The sequence below is a fragment of the Mastomys coucha genome, unplaced genomic scaffold (assembly GCF_008632895.1).
Source record: "Mastomys coucha isolate ucsf_1 unplaced genomic scaffold, UCSF_Mcou_1 pScaffold16, whole genome shotgun sequence".
In the NCBI taxonomy this organism is placed as follows: Eukaryota; Metazoa; Chordata; class Mammalia; order Rodentia; family Muridae; genus Mastomys; species Mastomys coucha.
The window spans coordinates 14,041,348-14,055,526 of NW_022196898.1; the positions used below are offsets into that span (position 1 = coordinate 14,041,348).

Below are 14,179 nucleotides of genomic sequence, written 5' to 3' on the forward strand. Positions count from 1 at the left end.
AAAAGAATAAAAACAAAAACAAAAAAAGCCTGCCTAAAAGTATACACTATGTAATTCTTATTTATTTAATTTCTCAATATTTACCCAACAGTAATAAGCATATATCTTCACAAAAAATCATCTTCATGAATATTATAGGACTACTATTCATAATAAACAACATCTAAATAACTTTGAAAAATAACTACTGGCATATTTATAAAACGGAATTTAGAATAATGAGATGAGCAAACAGTAGTCACTATAAATGACATCATAAATTAGTCAGGGAAAATACCCCAGTCCTAACTGACACTTGGGGACTGGAGGTAGGGAGCTCGAGCGTTCACAAGCTTGGAAGAAGGCTGACTGCGCTAAGAGCCCTGGCTTCTCTTCCAGGATTCAGTTCTTAGCACCCAATGGCAACTCAGGACCATCTTCAGCTCCAGAGGATCCAACATCCTCTTCTTGCCTCCACAAGTGTGGCATACATGTGGTACATAGGCATACATGCACGCAAAACACACACACACACACACACACACACACACACACACACACACACAAATAAATAAATAAATAAATAAATAAATAAATAAATCTTTTAAAAATTCTTCAGTGTCATCAGCAGCTACATACTAAGTTTGAAGACAGGCCCTGAGCTACATGATTTTGTCTCCTTCAAAACCCACAGCAGCTTGTTGTAGTGGCGCATACCTTTAGTTCTTGGGAGGCAGAGGCAGGTGGATTTCTGTGAGTTTGAGGCCAGCCTAGTCTTCATAGTGAGTTCCATAACAGCCAGGTCTACAAAATTAGACTCTGTAGCAAAAAACAAAAACCAAAACAAAAGAAGACAAACATATATACTATTACTATTAGTGTAATAGTACTTAATGTAACATACCTAAATATATCGAATGATGCAGGAATTGTTTGCAATAGGACAAAATAGCTATAAAATGATATACAGTATAATTCAATTCCACTTTTAAACCTTATGTATAAACATACATGAAAAATGTATATATAAATACATGCATAACAGAGAAAAGGAAGGAGTTAAAAAACAATAAACTACCGCTTCAAAGGCATAGAGGCAGCAAGATCTCTGTGAGTTAAAGTCTAGCCCAGTCTAATGTTGTTGTTATTAAAAATACAGTTCCCCAGAAAAATAAGAAATCTGAAATTAAGAGTATTTTAGTTTATAAGTAATTTAATTATGTTGAGTTCTAGACAAGCAAGGGCTTGTCTAGTTTACATAGTGAAACCATATCTAAAAAAAATACAAAACAAAGGTATTTTGGGTATACAAAACATACCCAAAAATGTTCATTTCTAAATGACATGACTAAATATGTTATCCTCCATGAACCTGTCTTCTAACTTTACTTTTCCATTATTAAAGAGAAGACCTTATTAAAATGAAAGAGCTGTAGAGTGTTCACATAGATGGATTTCAAAAGAAAACACTGTAAAAGTACAGATGTTGGGAATAGGCTACAGCCTATTATGACAAATACACTTGTTGACCTTTCTTCTTGTTTCTCTCTGTAGCACTGGCTGTCCTAGAAATTGCTCTGTAGTCCTGGCTGGCCTCAAACTCTAGAGATCTGCCTGCCTCTGCCTCCCAAAGGATTAAAGGTGTATGCTACCACCACCCAGGTAAGCAAAGACGTCTTAATGAAGAATATAAGTCACCAGTAATTCCATTTGTCTTGTAGTAGATTTCCTTTCAGTATTTTAAAATAGAATTCAATAGGTTTTAAATAAATACTCATACACTTCCTCATCTTTGTAAGGCACACTCTCATACCCAGTACTAAGGGCACGTTCCTTACAGTAGAGAGCTTCATGGTGACCATGCTCATTCCAACCATTACTATTCGCAACAGTAGCTTCACACTGACATAACTCTTCAAGACTCCAAGACATAAAGCTTACTTAGAAGTGATATTTGATATCATCACATTAAAAATATATTTAGTAGGCAGAAAATATTACTTTGCATTGTTAAATTCTATGCTATTTGAAAAGGACTTATGAAAAGACATTGAAAGTATCCTATAATAATGATAAATTTGTTTAAACATCTCTTACCTTTGAAGTTAGAATCAGAAGGCAAAATGCCAGAACTGCTGGCATTTTTATAATTGAGAACAGCAGCTTGTAAGTGTCTGTGATCCCTTGTGTCTCTTCTTTTACTATTGACGCTTCTCTGTTTTCTTTTTTCAGAAGGGCTACTAATGTTGTTGTTATTAAAAATACAGTTCCCCAGAAAAATAGGAAATCTGAAATTAAGAGTATTTTAGTTTATAATTAATTTTTGAAAATTAACTAAATAAAACACAACTTTTCTTAACCTAAGATTTTTTTAAAATTTTATGCTATAAACTTTAGGTTTGAAGCTTATCAAATGAATGAAACAGTCCTGACTCTGTTAAGCATAGAGACCCAAAACTGACTAATGCATATCCAGGGTGGGAGGTGGGGTTACAGATGTAATTAAATTTTGTATGTCTATCTTGTCACTTTATACAGAGAAAGTGGTAGGTAAGGGAAAGATGTTTTTCATAGGTCATAAGGTCCATTAGTTATACTTACATATCCAAGCATTTCTCATGCTAATGACAAGTCAGATGATAAAGAATGCATGATTGAACCAAGAATGGTGGTGCACACCTGTAACCCCAGCACTCAGGAAACTGAGGCAAGTGTGTTTGAGGCTAGCCTGAGCTACAAAGTTAATTCAAGGTCAATCTGAAACACAGAGCAAGACTCTGTCAAAAAAGAAAAATTGCCAGGTGTGCTGGAACACATCTATAATTCTAGCCCTTGGGAGATATAGCCAGAAGGATCTTCACTAGACAGTGAGTTTAATGTCAGCCTTGGGTATATGTAGCCCTGTTTAAAATAAAACTCAATACCCCTTCCCAAATCAATCACACAATTATTTATATCAGATTTCCCCCCAGTCCCTCCAGTGTGTGTATGAGAGTGCAGATGCAAGTTCATATAGAGGTCAAAGACCAACTTCGGGAAGTCTGCCTCTACTGTGGGTTCTGTGAACTGAACTCAGATGGCCAGGCTTGCATGGTAAGTACCAACTGCATGGCAAGTACTCTTTTTGCCAGCTCAGATATTTCATTTTCTATTTCTAAACATTTTTAGCATGTTCATCTCCTTACCATTAACCTCCTTGCAGTATCTGTAAATGACAAAGGGTACATTGTCTGTATTGTTTCACTAAAGAAGCTTTAACAGATGTATTGATGGGAGAAAATAATGACCTAGAAGAATCTTCATCACAGCTCGAATGGACAGTAACAGAGCACATACTATATAATACAAATGTGTACAGCATTTTTGCACATGCCTCCTCCATAACATATATTATATGATAAACTATCACACACTGTTTGAGCTCACTGAAAAACTGGCTTTGGAGTTGCCCATTACCCTTCATTAAGACCCAAACACATCTGTCTCAAAGTGTTCCCAGTACTCATAACCTGGTGGCCTCTAGCTCCAGTATGTCTCTGGCCTCTAAAGACACTTGTACTCACATGCATATAATCACCCACCCCCACATACATGATTAAAAATAATACAAATGAATCTTAAAATGAGATAAATGATTTTTTTTAGAGAGTTTCATTTATACCAGTATTTTCATTAAGAAAGCATTTGTTGGTGGTTTATAAGGGCTACCAACAGAAAGTCCAATTAAAAGTCTTTTGGTAAGAGTTGAATGAAAAATAAAGATGCTCCAGTTATATTTTAGGAGCTTCATTTCTCTAGGAAAAAATGTAAGGAAAAACAATTTCCTTAGTACATCTTAACAATTTTAATGGAAGATGAATATCTAAAATTTAAATTCCTTTATTCCATTGGCAACAGAAAGATGTTAATAAATTAAACAAGATTCTGCAATAAGCACAGGTAAAACTACTTCAGATTTCCTTGTGCTTTAAGGGAAAAAGAACAGCATGAACAGTAGAAAATAGTCACAATGGGACACTCACAGAGCCAGAATTCAGAGTCTCTGCACCTCACACATACAGCAGAGGGAAAAGTCAACAGCTCAGAAAGAAAGGCTTAGTCACTGCTACATGCATAACCATTAAACACACTGACCATTTGCCTACTGCTTATTAACATCACTTCCATAGCACAGTGTAACAATTACTAATATATATTTGCCACCATTCATATTAATATGACTGTCTGCATACTGATGCAAGACCAAGATGACAAAGCTTACGTCAAACTTTCACAAGCATGAGTTTTGACTACATATTCTGAAGGGCCTACAAAAACTTGCCTAATGTACTCATATATGCAGAAATTAAGAGCATGTAGCAATTCACTACTAATGAATAAAAGTATAAATGCTAGCCAAGTAGTGGTGCATGCACCTTTAATTCCAGCACTTGGGAGGCAGAGGCAGGCTGGATCTCTGAGTTCCAGGCCAGCCTGAACTACAGAGCAAGTTCTAGTATAGCCAGTATCATGCAGAAAAATGCCGTCTTGGACACACACACACACACACACACACACACACTTTCTACAAAGGGTAGCACCCTAGTGTTCATTATAAACTCAAGAGAAAAGCAGTACAACTCATTTGAAACTCAAGGTTGAGGGCCTTGGGAAAGGTACTTTCTTTATGAGCCTGACTACCTGAGGCCTACCTCTGGGAACCACATAAAGGTAAAAGAGATCTAACTCTAAAAAGTTGTCTTCTGATCTTTCCACAGGCACACAGATAGAGGTGCATACAGACAAATATCAATTTTAAAATGTTTTAAAGAATTAATTTTATGCATTTTCATTTAGAGTTCATAGTGTATTTTTAGAGAGGCTGGTATTTCACGCTATTGATATTCTCCAACATCAGTTTTTTTAGGGAAATTGCTTAGTAGGAAATATCGGGATAAGGCATGATAGCACACACCTTTAATTCCAACATGTGGGAGGCAGAGGCAGAAACAGAGGCAAGAGGCAGAGGCAGAGGCAGAGGGGTCTTTCTTAACTTGAGGGCAGCTTGGTCTACACAACGACTTCAAGACTATCCATGGCTACATAAAACTTTGTCTCAAAAATTAAAACACAACATCAGGTTCCAATACTCCTTTATAATTCACATTATTCTGTAAAACTATGAGACCAACTAAAATGAAAAACAGCAACAATAGCAAGCATAGAAGGAGAATGAGTTATTTCCTGGGAGTTAATATGAACATAAAATGCATAAGCAATCCCACATGGTGGTGCACACCTGTAATCCCACCACTAGAGAGGCTAGTGGAGGACTGTAAATGTAGGGCTAGCCTGGCTCACAGACTAACACTTTGCCCCAACCAAAACAAAATGCCCATCTGTGCTAGAAAATACCATAGCAAGGCCTTTCAAAACTGAAAGAGGACTTGCAAAGGCTCAGATTTATCATAGGAATCAAGACTTGTTTTCAGACAGGAAACGCCCCAAACTAGAAAGTACACAGAATCCCCCATTGGATGTGTGATGAAATACTTGTTTAATAAATGAAATATTTCACATTACTGTAAAGGAACAGAGAACAGTGAGGTGGTCCAGCAGATGACAGTGCTTGCCACACAAACCTGATACTCTTGAGTTTCACCCCAAGATCCCACTGTGGAAGTAGAGAACCAATTCCTGAAAGTTGTCTTCTGACCTACATGCATACTGTGGCACAAGTGCCCTGACTTATACACACACAGCATACACATATTACTAGATAAAAGCTAACAAGAAACAAATCATGCTAATGCCTGCAACCACTAGGAAACAATGATGGCTCCTTCCGACTGAAGAGGGCCATTTTCCAAATGAAATATACTGCACAAAATCTCATCTAGGAAGCATTTCTCATGGAACAGTTATAAAATCAAAAGCAAGGCCAGCTTGTAGCTAACAGTCAGCATGATTGTCATACCAGCTACAAAGGGCTATATATACAAGGAGTAAAACTGCATGGAAACACACACACATACACGCACACACACACACACACACAAAATCACATATACGCCCATCCATGTAAACATGTGATATCTGAAAAAAGTCTATAGTTTATATCCACATCAGTTTCTGGTTTGATATTTACTTATTTATGTGCAGATACATGTATGTATGTGTGTGGTGGACAGAGAACTACTTGTGGAAGTCAGCTTTCTTCCTCCATCATGTGGGTCACAGAGATTGAAACTTTGGTCCTCAGGCATCCTTAGGCACAGAACCATCTTGCTTGACTTAATATATTAAGGCAATATTTTAATATTATACTATACATATGCATGATGCTGGTAAGTGAAAGCTGAAGAAAAGACTCCTCTGAACATTTCTTTGCAATCTCCTATGAGTCTGTTTACCTTGGTTTTAAAAAGCTAGGCCTGGGACTGGACTCTGACTCACACACATACTCTCTCTCCCTCTCCTTTTCTCTCTCACACACAGACATACATTAAATAAAAAATTTAAAAACATATGAAACTTAAATATATAAAAGTATTGGCAACACACGGTGCACACCTTTAATCCATGTACTTGGAGGCAATCTGTGAGTTTGAGGCCAGTCTGGTCTACACAGTGAACTGCAGGTCAGGCAGAGCTACAGAGAAAAAGAGAAGGTGAAAGAGAGGAAGGAAAAGGAGGGAAGAAGAGGAGACAACTTGTCAAAAAAAAAGTTAATAAAAATTAAAAACATAACAAGACAAACTTTCAAGAGTGTGCTAGGAGTAAGAAGTAAAACTTTCAAAACCAAGACAATTTCAGATGATTGAAAAGAAATTTGAATTTCTTAGACATACTGAAATTACTTTTTTTGTTGAGTTAATTAATTATTACTTACATTCCAACCAGTGGGAACAGTGAAAACAATGAAGAGGCAAAAAATTAAATTTAATAACATGCATGTGCAAATGTAAGACATATACAATTGTGTCCAAAAGGACAAGTAAAATCAGGAGGTTCAGATTTTGTGTTAATTGTATAGGAACAAATGTTCATCTTTGTCAACTAAAAATATTTCCTATGAACACACTAAAAGTGAAAATAGGACACTTCTTATAATCAGTAGGTCCTACAATTTGTTCATTGGTAAATTTAGATGCTAGTAGTACAGTGCTCAATTGCATGGTACACTTTACCCACAGGGAGTTCTGGCTTCAACCCTCAGCATCCCCTAAGACCAAAGTGAATTTCAGAATATACTTCAAATAAATTATTTTTCAAGTACACTGGATACTGTGTAGAAGGTCCTTTCATACCAAAGCATTTTCCAGATACTACTTGGTAAAAACAGCAGCCAGTGCCTTCTTCCCTTTGTTTTGTGTTACAAAGAAAAAAGTCTTTGCAACCTTCTTTCTGAGGGGTGGGTCTCTGGTTTTTAATTTTCCCTGAATCTACTGCTTCATTTGTTACTAACGTTTGAGGGTAAGTTCTAACTTTCTATATTTGCTTATACTGAAAGACTCACCATGCTCATTACCTGATCTCTTCGGAGGCAAAAAGAGGAATACATTTAAAAGGTTCATATTATTCATGTTCAACATTACTTACCTAAAAAGCTCAATTTTACTTATGTGCATGTGGGTATGTCTTTTGAATGTACGGAATGTGTGTGCAGGTACCTGTATAGACCAAATGAGTCTGTTGGATTCCCAGAACAGGAGTTAAAGGCAGTTAATTAGAGTCCTCTGGAAAAGTAGTAAACAAGCGAGCTGCTGACCTCTCTCTCTAGCACCTCCCCAAAAGTTGACAATGTTTTAAAGTTTACTTTTAATTAGGTGTAAGGGTAAGTGGGTGTATGTATGTTTGTGTAGAGGCCTAGGCCAGTCACGGACACCAGATCTCCAGAAACTGGAATTACAGGTGTTTGTGGACAATCCAACATGTGTACTGAGACTGTAACTTTAGTACTCTGCATGAGCAGTATTGGACCCTTAACTTTGGACTCACCTCTCAAACCCAAAAGTTGAATTTTAAGGTAAAACCAAAGCCAAAACAAAACAAACCCATGTTTTAAATTTTCTAAGATAAATTTTACTCTTAAAATATTAATACGTAAACTTCAATTTTTGGTGTAGTTGAGTGAATTTTTAGCATAAGCATAATTTCAAATTACTACCATAAGTTCCATTTTTAATACCTAGTAGTACAAAAAAGCTTTACCACCCGTCAATGGTCACCTAACTTCTCCCCATCTAACTGAAGGAAAGGTAATATTTTGTTTATTATTGTTTTGGGAGTAGGTTCTCTCCTTCCACTGTGGGTTCCTGGGCTTGAGATGCAAGCACGTTTCAGGTGCTGAGCTCTCTCTCCCAGTGCAATCCTTTAAGCCTCACATGAGTGCTAAGGGATGTATTGCAGCCAATATTAGAAAAACAAACAAGCAAAAAGAATAACTTACCTATTTAGTAATGAAACCAATTAGGCTTGCTTAAATTCTAAAAAGCATTTGTTATATAAAAAAATTAATGAGTACTACAAGTCAAATTTATCATTAAGGAGATATTGGTCTGCTTCCTTCACTATTCAAAATGATTACCTTATAAGTAGTATTTTACTAGTACATATATAATTTAGATCCATTACAGTTTTTTTTTTTTCAAAGAAATACACCTTTTTTCTGATTGACTCCTATATATATGCATACTTATTTTAAAACAAATTTAAAAGTCACACGGGGGGCTGGAAAGGTGGCTCAGCAATTAAGAGTACTGGCTGTTCTTCCAGAGGACTCATGTTTAGTTCCCAGAACCCATACGGTGGCTCACCCTAGGTCAGTTAAAAAATTAAAACTTTCACCTATCATTACTAGGAATAAGGCATTCTAAAAGTGGGTGATGCCTTCAGATACTTGGGGAATCACAATGTTATATTTGTCTAATTTAAAACAAAACAAAATAAAACAAAACAAAAGGCCTCACCCAATCAGTACATAGTTAGATCTTAAAGTTTTCCTGAGGCTTTCCCTAACTTCTTACCAACTATAGGCAAAATATCAGCTTAAAAGCTACAAACACCTAACTCCAAGTCCATCTAACTTTAAGTAGCCTCTTCACAGCAGTCTTCTCACCATAGAAAAGGAAGAAACAGATCCATTACCCTTCTGTCCTGTCCATTACTTATCCCTTGCTGTTTAAGGGTCTCTCTTGGCCTCTACAAGTTCTTGGAAAACAAATGAAATAAGAGAAAAGGTTCAGAACTGTTTTGAAGCTATGAAAAGGCCAGTCAGTGTAATCAAGGTTTGGTTTCCTTGAGATTTTATCTTATCCCATTGTTCCTGGTCTCAATTTGCTGTCTATAGAGCACTGCATTCTCAATGTCCAAACTGTTCTTTCTCAGTATATTCCTTCTATAGTATCCATAATTACAGAATTACAATGTTTGTAAAAGGTTTGTTTACTTTCATGTGTATTAGTATTTTGCCTGAATGTAAGTATGTGGGCTCTGCATTCCTGGTGTCTGTGGAGGTCAGAAGAGGGTACTAAATCCCCAAAACTATAGTTACAGAGGGTTGTAAGCCGGCATATGCATGCTGGGAACCAAACTTAAGACCTCTTAAGAGCAACAAGACCTCTTACCAGCAGAGGCAGTTCTCAAACCCTTGATGGTTTTCTTTGTTTCAAGTTATAGTTTCCAATACACAGATTTTCTAGATAGCATTTTTATCTTCTTCTTAACTACCTAAGCAATGATATTTCCTTCTTATGATTCCACATTCTTTAAATTCCTCAGAACCACTAGGTAGTTAAACTGGGCACTGTGGTGAGCATAATTAACTACATGGATCCTTAGAGAATGGAAGTCTATGACCAGTCTAGACTCCTGTTGAAAACTAAGGGCTAGACAAAGGTCAATAATAGATTCCTAGCACTGAGAGGGGAAAAAAAAACTTCTACTGGTTAATGGGATTGAGACTTAGCACAGTAGAAGACGGCTTCCCTTTTATGTAGGAGTACTAGGTTCATTTCCCAGAACAAGGAACACAAAAAGAAACAGAATACACAGAATAGTTACGTTATTACCAAATTACAGAAACCTTAAAACTAGAAATGTGGTTATGTGTAAGCATTAAAATTAAAAACTCTTTTTTTTTTGTTTTTGTTTTTGTTTTTTTCGAGACAGGGTTTTTCTGTGTAGCCCTGGCTGTCCTGGAACTCACTTTGTAGACCAGGCTGTCCTCGAACTCAGAAATCCCCCTGTCTCTGCTTCCCAAGTGCTGGGATTAAAGGCATACACCACCATGGCCCAATTAAAAACTCTTTAACTCAAAAATGTTTTAAACTAAATCAGAAGTCCATTATGGATAGAAAAAAATTAAAGTAAGCTATTTTAGAATCCTCTGGAGAACAAAGTTCAAATTCCAGTTATACCAAAATAAATAAAATAATAAAAAGAAAAAAAACACACACAAGCTTACATAAAGGTTTAACCAACAATAAAGTCAATTGTTATCTCTACTCTGGGCCTCTGTAATGTTCATCCCTACTGTTCCTACTTTGCACAGACAGTCTCTATATTTGCAAGAAGTCCTCAGAATCTTGCCACTTAGCCAATTCCAGAATGCTTATATTAATTACCCTTCACATTCAACAGATGGCTAAATGGGGACTACTTGTGAAATAAAGGTGGAAAAAGATTGGAAAGAAACTAGAAATCTCAATTCACCAAAATACAAAAGAAAAATGTGAATCATATGACTCACATTTTCTAAACGTATACTTATGTGTCAGGCAAATGTCCATGGATCTTTAACTCAGAAATTTTGTTATTCTATTGGTTGCTTTTCCCAAATCACTAAATCAATGCTTTTCCCAAATCACTAAATCAATGTGACTGTGTTAATGGGCTGGCATGAGGAATACTTGAAAGAAGCACATTTTAATAAAACAAAACATACTTAGGTATCTATCATATAAATTCCCAGCAAAATTTTAAAAAGCCAGCTGTCGTGGCACATGCTTGTAATATCAGCACTTGGGGTGGGGGGGTGAAACAGGACTGAATCTCAAGTTGGATATATAGAGCCTATAAAACAGAATTCAGAAATAATCCAAAAGCTGAAAGACAAATGTCACATGGTTTCTCTCCTACAAAGAATCTAGGAAAAACAAATATGTGTGTGAACTGTTTCATGGAAGAAGACTAGGAGGGAGATGGAGAGAACAAGGCTGTGTTATGGAAGTGACTGTGAGCAAAGTTCGAAAATCTCATAATGGCATCCAACATTGTGTTGATCTGAAAGGGAAATGAAGTAAAATATCTTGTGCATCATTAAAAGTAAAATATATATATATATATATATATATATATATATACAAGCAAATGAGAGCTCCCATCTGATGTTTAGTCAAAAGCATTCATAAGCATAAAATAAACCTAGCAGTATAATAGTTTTAAGTACACTACCTGAAAGGGTAACGATTCCCCTGGGTTGAGGCTGAAACCGCAAATATTTGTTACAAAAGTCAGCAGATTCAAGAGCCAAAAACAAAACATTGCCCAAAAAGTAGCCAGCTGTTTGGCCCACAGAATTGCAAGTTGAAGCATAGCCCACGTTTTCCCGGGATAACATAGTTAATGCCCAACCGTCCACAGCGATGTCCTGGGTGGCGGCCAGGAATTCAAACAAGAAGAATGTCACAGTGAGAGCAACTACATCCGGTGTTCTGCCATCAATATTTCCGAGCAGACGGTCCACTTGAGTGGATAAATATATCATGAAGATTCCTAGTGTATACTGAGTAGGGACAAGCCAGGACTTGCGACGACCGAAGTTTTTAAAGTAGACGGCATCAACCAAGGGAGCCCAGAGTAACTTAAGACTGAATGGCCAGAAGACAAAACTGAAGAAAGCCTGATCTGTATAGCTAACGTTTTTGCTCTGCAAAATGAGGGGGATGCTCCCCGCCAGGCCTAAGGGAATGCCCTGAAGCACGTAAAGAAATAGTAGTAACAAGATGCTACTTAGTTCGGCTCTATAGCTCCGCGGGGCTTTTGGGAAGTCACCAGGGCCGACATCCCCAAGAAGAACTTCCCGGTCCCCTTCCCCGCCCACAGAGTCTTGGCGACTGTCATCCCAGCCTCCCGGTGGCAGCGGGCCACTCTTCATATCCAGAGCGTGGCTGAACATGCCTGGCCGTCGCTGCCGACTGCTGTCCTTGTGGGAGATGGTCGGTGACATATCAGAGACGACGCAGAGCCCGGCGTGTAGGGGCCTGAGGCTGTCGTTTGGATCAGTCTAGTCCCAGGTCCAAGGCAGCCTCTCTGGACCAGGGTCACGGTGGTTCAACGCCGGGAGGGCGGACGCGGAGAGACTGGTCGCTGTTTTGCAGCAGGGAGCCAGATCCCCGGCAGGTGGCCCAGGCAAAGCCTGGGTCGTTGCCCACGGGAGCGACTTCAGGGAGCTGGGAAGAACTCCCCGTGCAGCCGCCCCGGGCTCGAGGCTGGCGGAGCGTGCCGTGGCGCTGCGATGGAGTCTAGCTCTTAACTGCAGCGAGACTCAAACGCCCGCCAGCCCGCCCGCCCGTCCGTCGCCCGCCACTAGGTCTCTGCTGATACTGCAGCCAGCACTCTTCCTCAGCGGACACCAGAGGTAAAGGATAACTTCCTGCCTCGCGCTTCGGGAAGTGGTTCCCTGCCAAATTGGGTTCCGTGCCTCCCGAAGAAGCCAGCGAATCAGAACGAGCTCCGGAGGCGGCGACCGCAAACAACGTTTGCTAGGAACCATTAACTCCCTCGATTCTGACCCGGAGGGAGGAATAACGCCAGCGTACCGAGCGTCCAGGATGGAGCGTCTTAACTACCCGGGTTCTGATTGCGCATGCGTCTTCGTGGAACTCGTGTGCCTCGGCCATTGGGCCCTCGTCGCCACGTGAGCGCGGGTTTTCTGGACTGGCCTGGATCTTGGTAATAATATTGCGCATGGTCAGAGGCTGCAGTAGGAGAGTTTGTATTTATTTATTTCAGTACATAACTTCCTGGCTTGTAGTTGCATAATGCTGCTGCTTTGTCAACCTGCCAGAAAGGTTACTAAGCTTTGGAGTCAGGATGTGTGTTCTTTGTGCCCGACTAAATGGAAACACTGGTACCTAATACACAGAACGAATAAGGCTGTCCATTTTCCCCAGTGTGAAGGAAGAATTGTAGGAGAACGCTAGATACACATAATGAAGGAGGTAAATTTCAATCCGCTGCATCTTATTTTTATGCCCATGGAAACTTCCCAAAACCACCCTCCTCCTTTCTTGTCATCCAGGGTTATGCATTTTAAGTGACCTTCCTTCTTCGAGTTTTGGTGAATCGTTGGAAGCTCTTGGAGCTTGAAATGTTGAGATACTAGATTTAGTATTTCAGTGATACCAAAGAAACAAGTTTTCCAAGAATTTTATTGAATTCATAATTGGTCCGTTTTCAGACGCCATTTCAAGTGTAGTAGTACATGCTTTCTTCATTAAAAAAAAAATGCTTTAAATTCCCTTGTACGTTTGCTGCCTTAGCATTTTTCTGATTTCTACAGCTTATTAACCACTTAGCTGACTGCTTGTATTCTCTTCTCATTCTCCCTGTCTCCTTCCTTTTCCTCCCTCCTCTCCCTTCTCTCCAGCCCTTGTATGGGCACAGAAATTTGAGACTGCTTATTATTTTTTGTTTTTCATTTTCATTGTATTGATACTGGGTCCTGGGTTACATAAGCTACAATATGTACCCAGGCTGTTCTCAAACTTATGGCCATACTCCTGCCTTGACATCTAGAGCCCTAGGAGTGTGTAAATGAGCCACCATACCTAGTTTGATATATTTAAACGAAAGAAAACACTGACCATGAAGTCTTCTAATCGTTGTTAAAGAGAAGAACAGAGATGATTGTGGTGGTGCATGCTTGTAATCCAGACTCGTCTATCAATGAAGTTCCTGGCCATCCATGGCCATATAGCAAGACGTTGTCTCAAAAACTGGAGCAGAAAATAGTGTATAGTGTTATCTAAGTGAGACCAAAAGTCTCAATTTATGTTTTCAACAGGGTCTTACTGTATGGTCCTAAGTGGCTTAAAACTCACCTTGTAGACCAGGCTGTTCTTGAGCTCACAGAGATCCACCTGCCTCTGACCCCTGAGTGCTGAGATTAAGGGATGGACTCTCTTGCCAAGCTGTCCTTTTTGTTGCTGCTTTT

General features: G+C 38.8%; 2 protein-coding genes across 7 annotated transcripts in view; one reads left to right on the forward strand and one right to left on the reverse strand.

The window, feature by feature from the left end:
• Window positions 1-12,778, reverse strand: part of Slc33a1 (solute carrier family 33 member 1) — a 22,293-nt gene extending 9,515 nt beyond the window's left edge. For 3 of the 5 annotated variants that reach the window (XM_031374010.1, XM_031374011.1, XM_031374009.1), the window contains exons 1-2: window positions 11,416-12,778; window positions 2,077-2,267 (exon numbers count right to left, since the gene is read on the reverse strand). In XM_031374010.1, coding sequence (XP_031229870.1) covers window positions 2,077-2,267; window positions 11,416-12,190 — 966 coding nt within the window. In that variant the 5' untranslated portion in view covers window positions 12,191-12,778. The remainder of the gene's footprint in view (window positions 1-2,076; window positions 2,268-11,415) is intronic. The other 2 variants (XM_031374012.1, XM_031374013.1) reach the window with 2 other exon arrangements.
• Gmps (guanine monophosphate synthase) overlaps window positions 12,634-14,179 on the forward strand; it is a 49,342-nt gene continuing 47,796 nt past the window's right edge. The window contains exon 1 of one of the 2 annotated variants that reach the window (XM_031374006.1): window positions 12,634-12,915. In XM_031374006.1, coding sequence (XP_031229866.1) covers window positions 12,830-12,915 — 86 coding nt within the window. In that variant the 5' untranslated portion in view covers window positions 12,634-12,829. The remainder of the gene's footprint in view (window positions 12,916-14,179) is intronic. The other variant, XM_031374007.1, reaches the window with a different exon arrangement.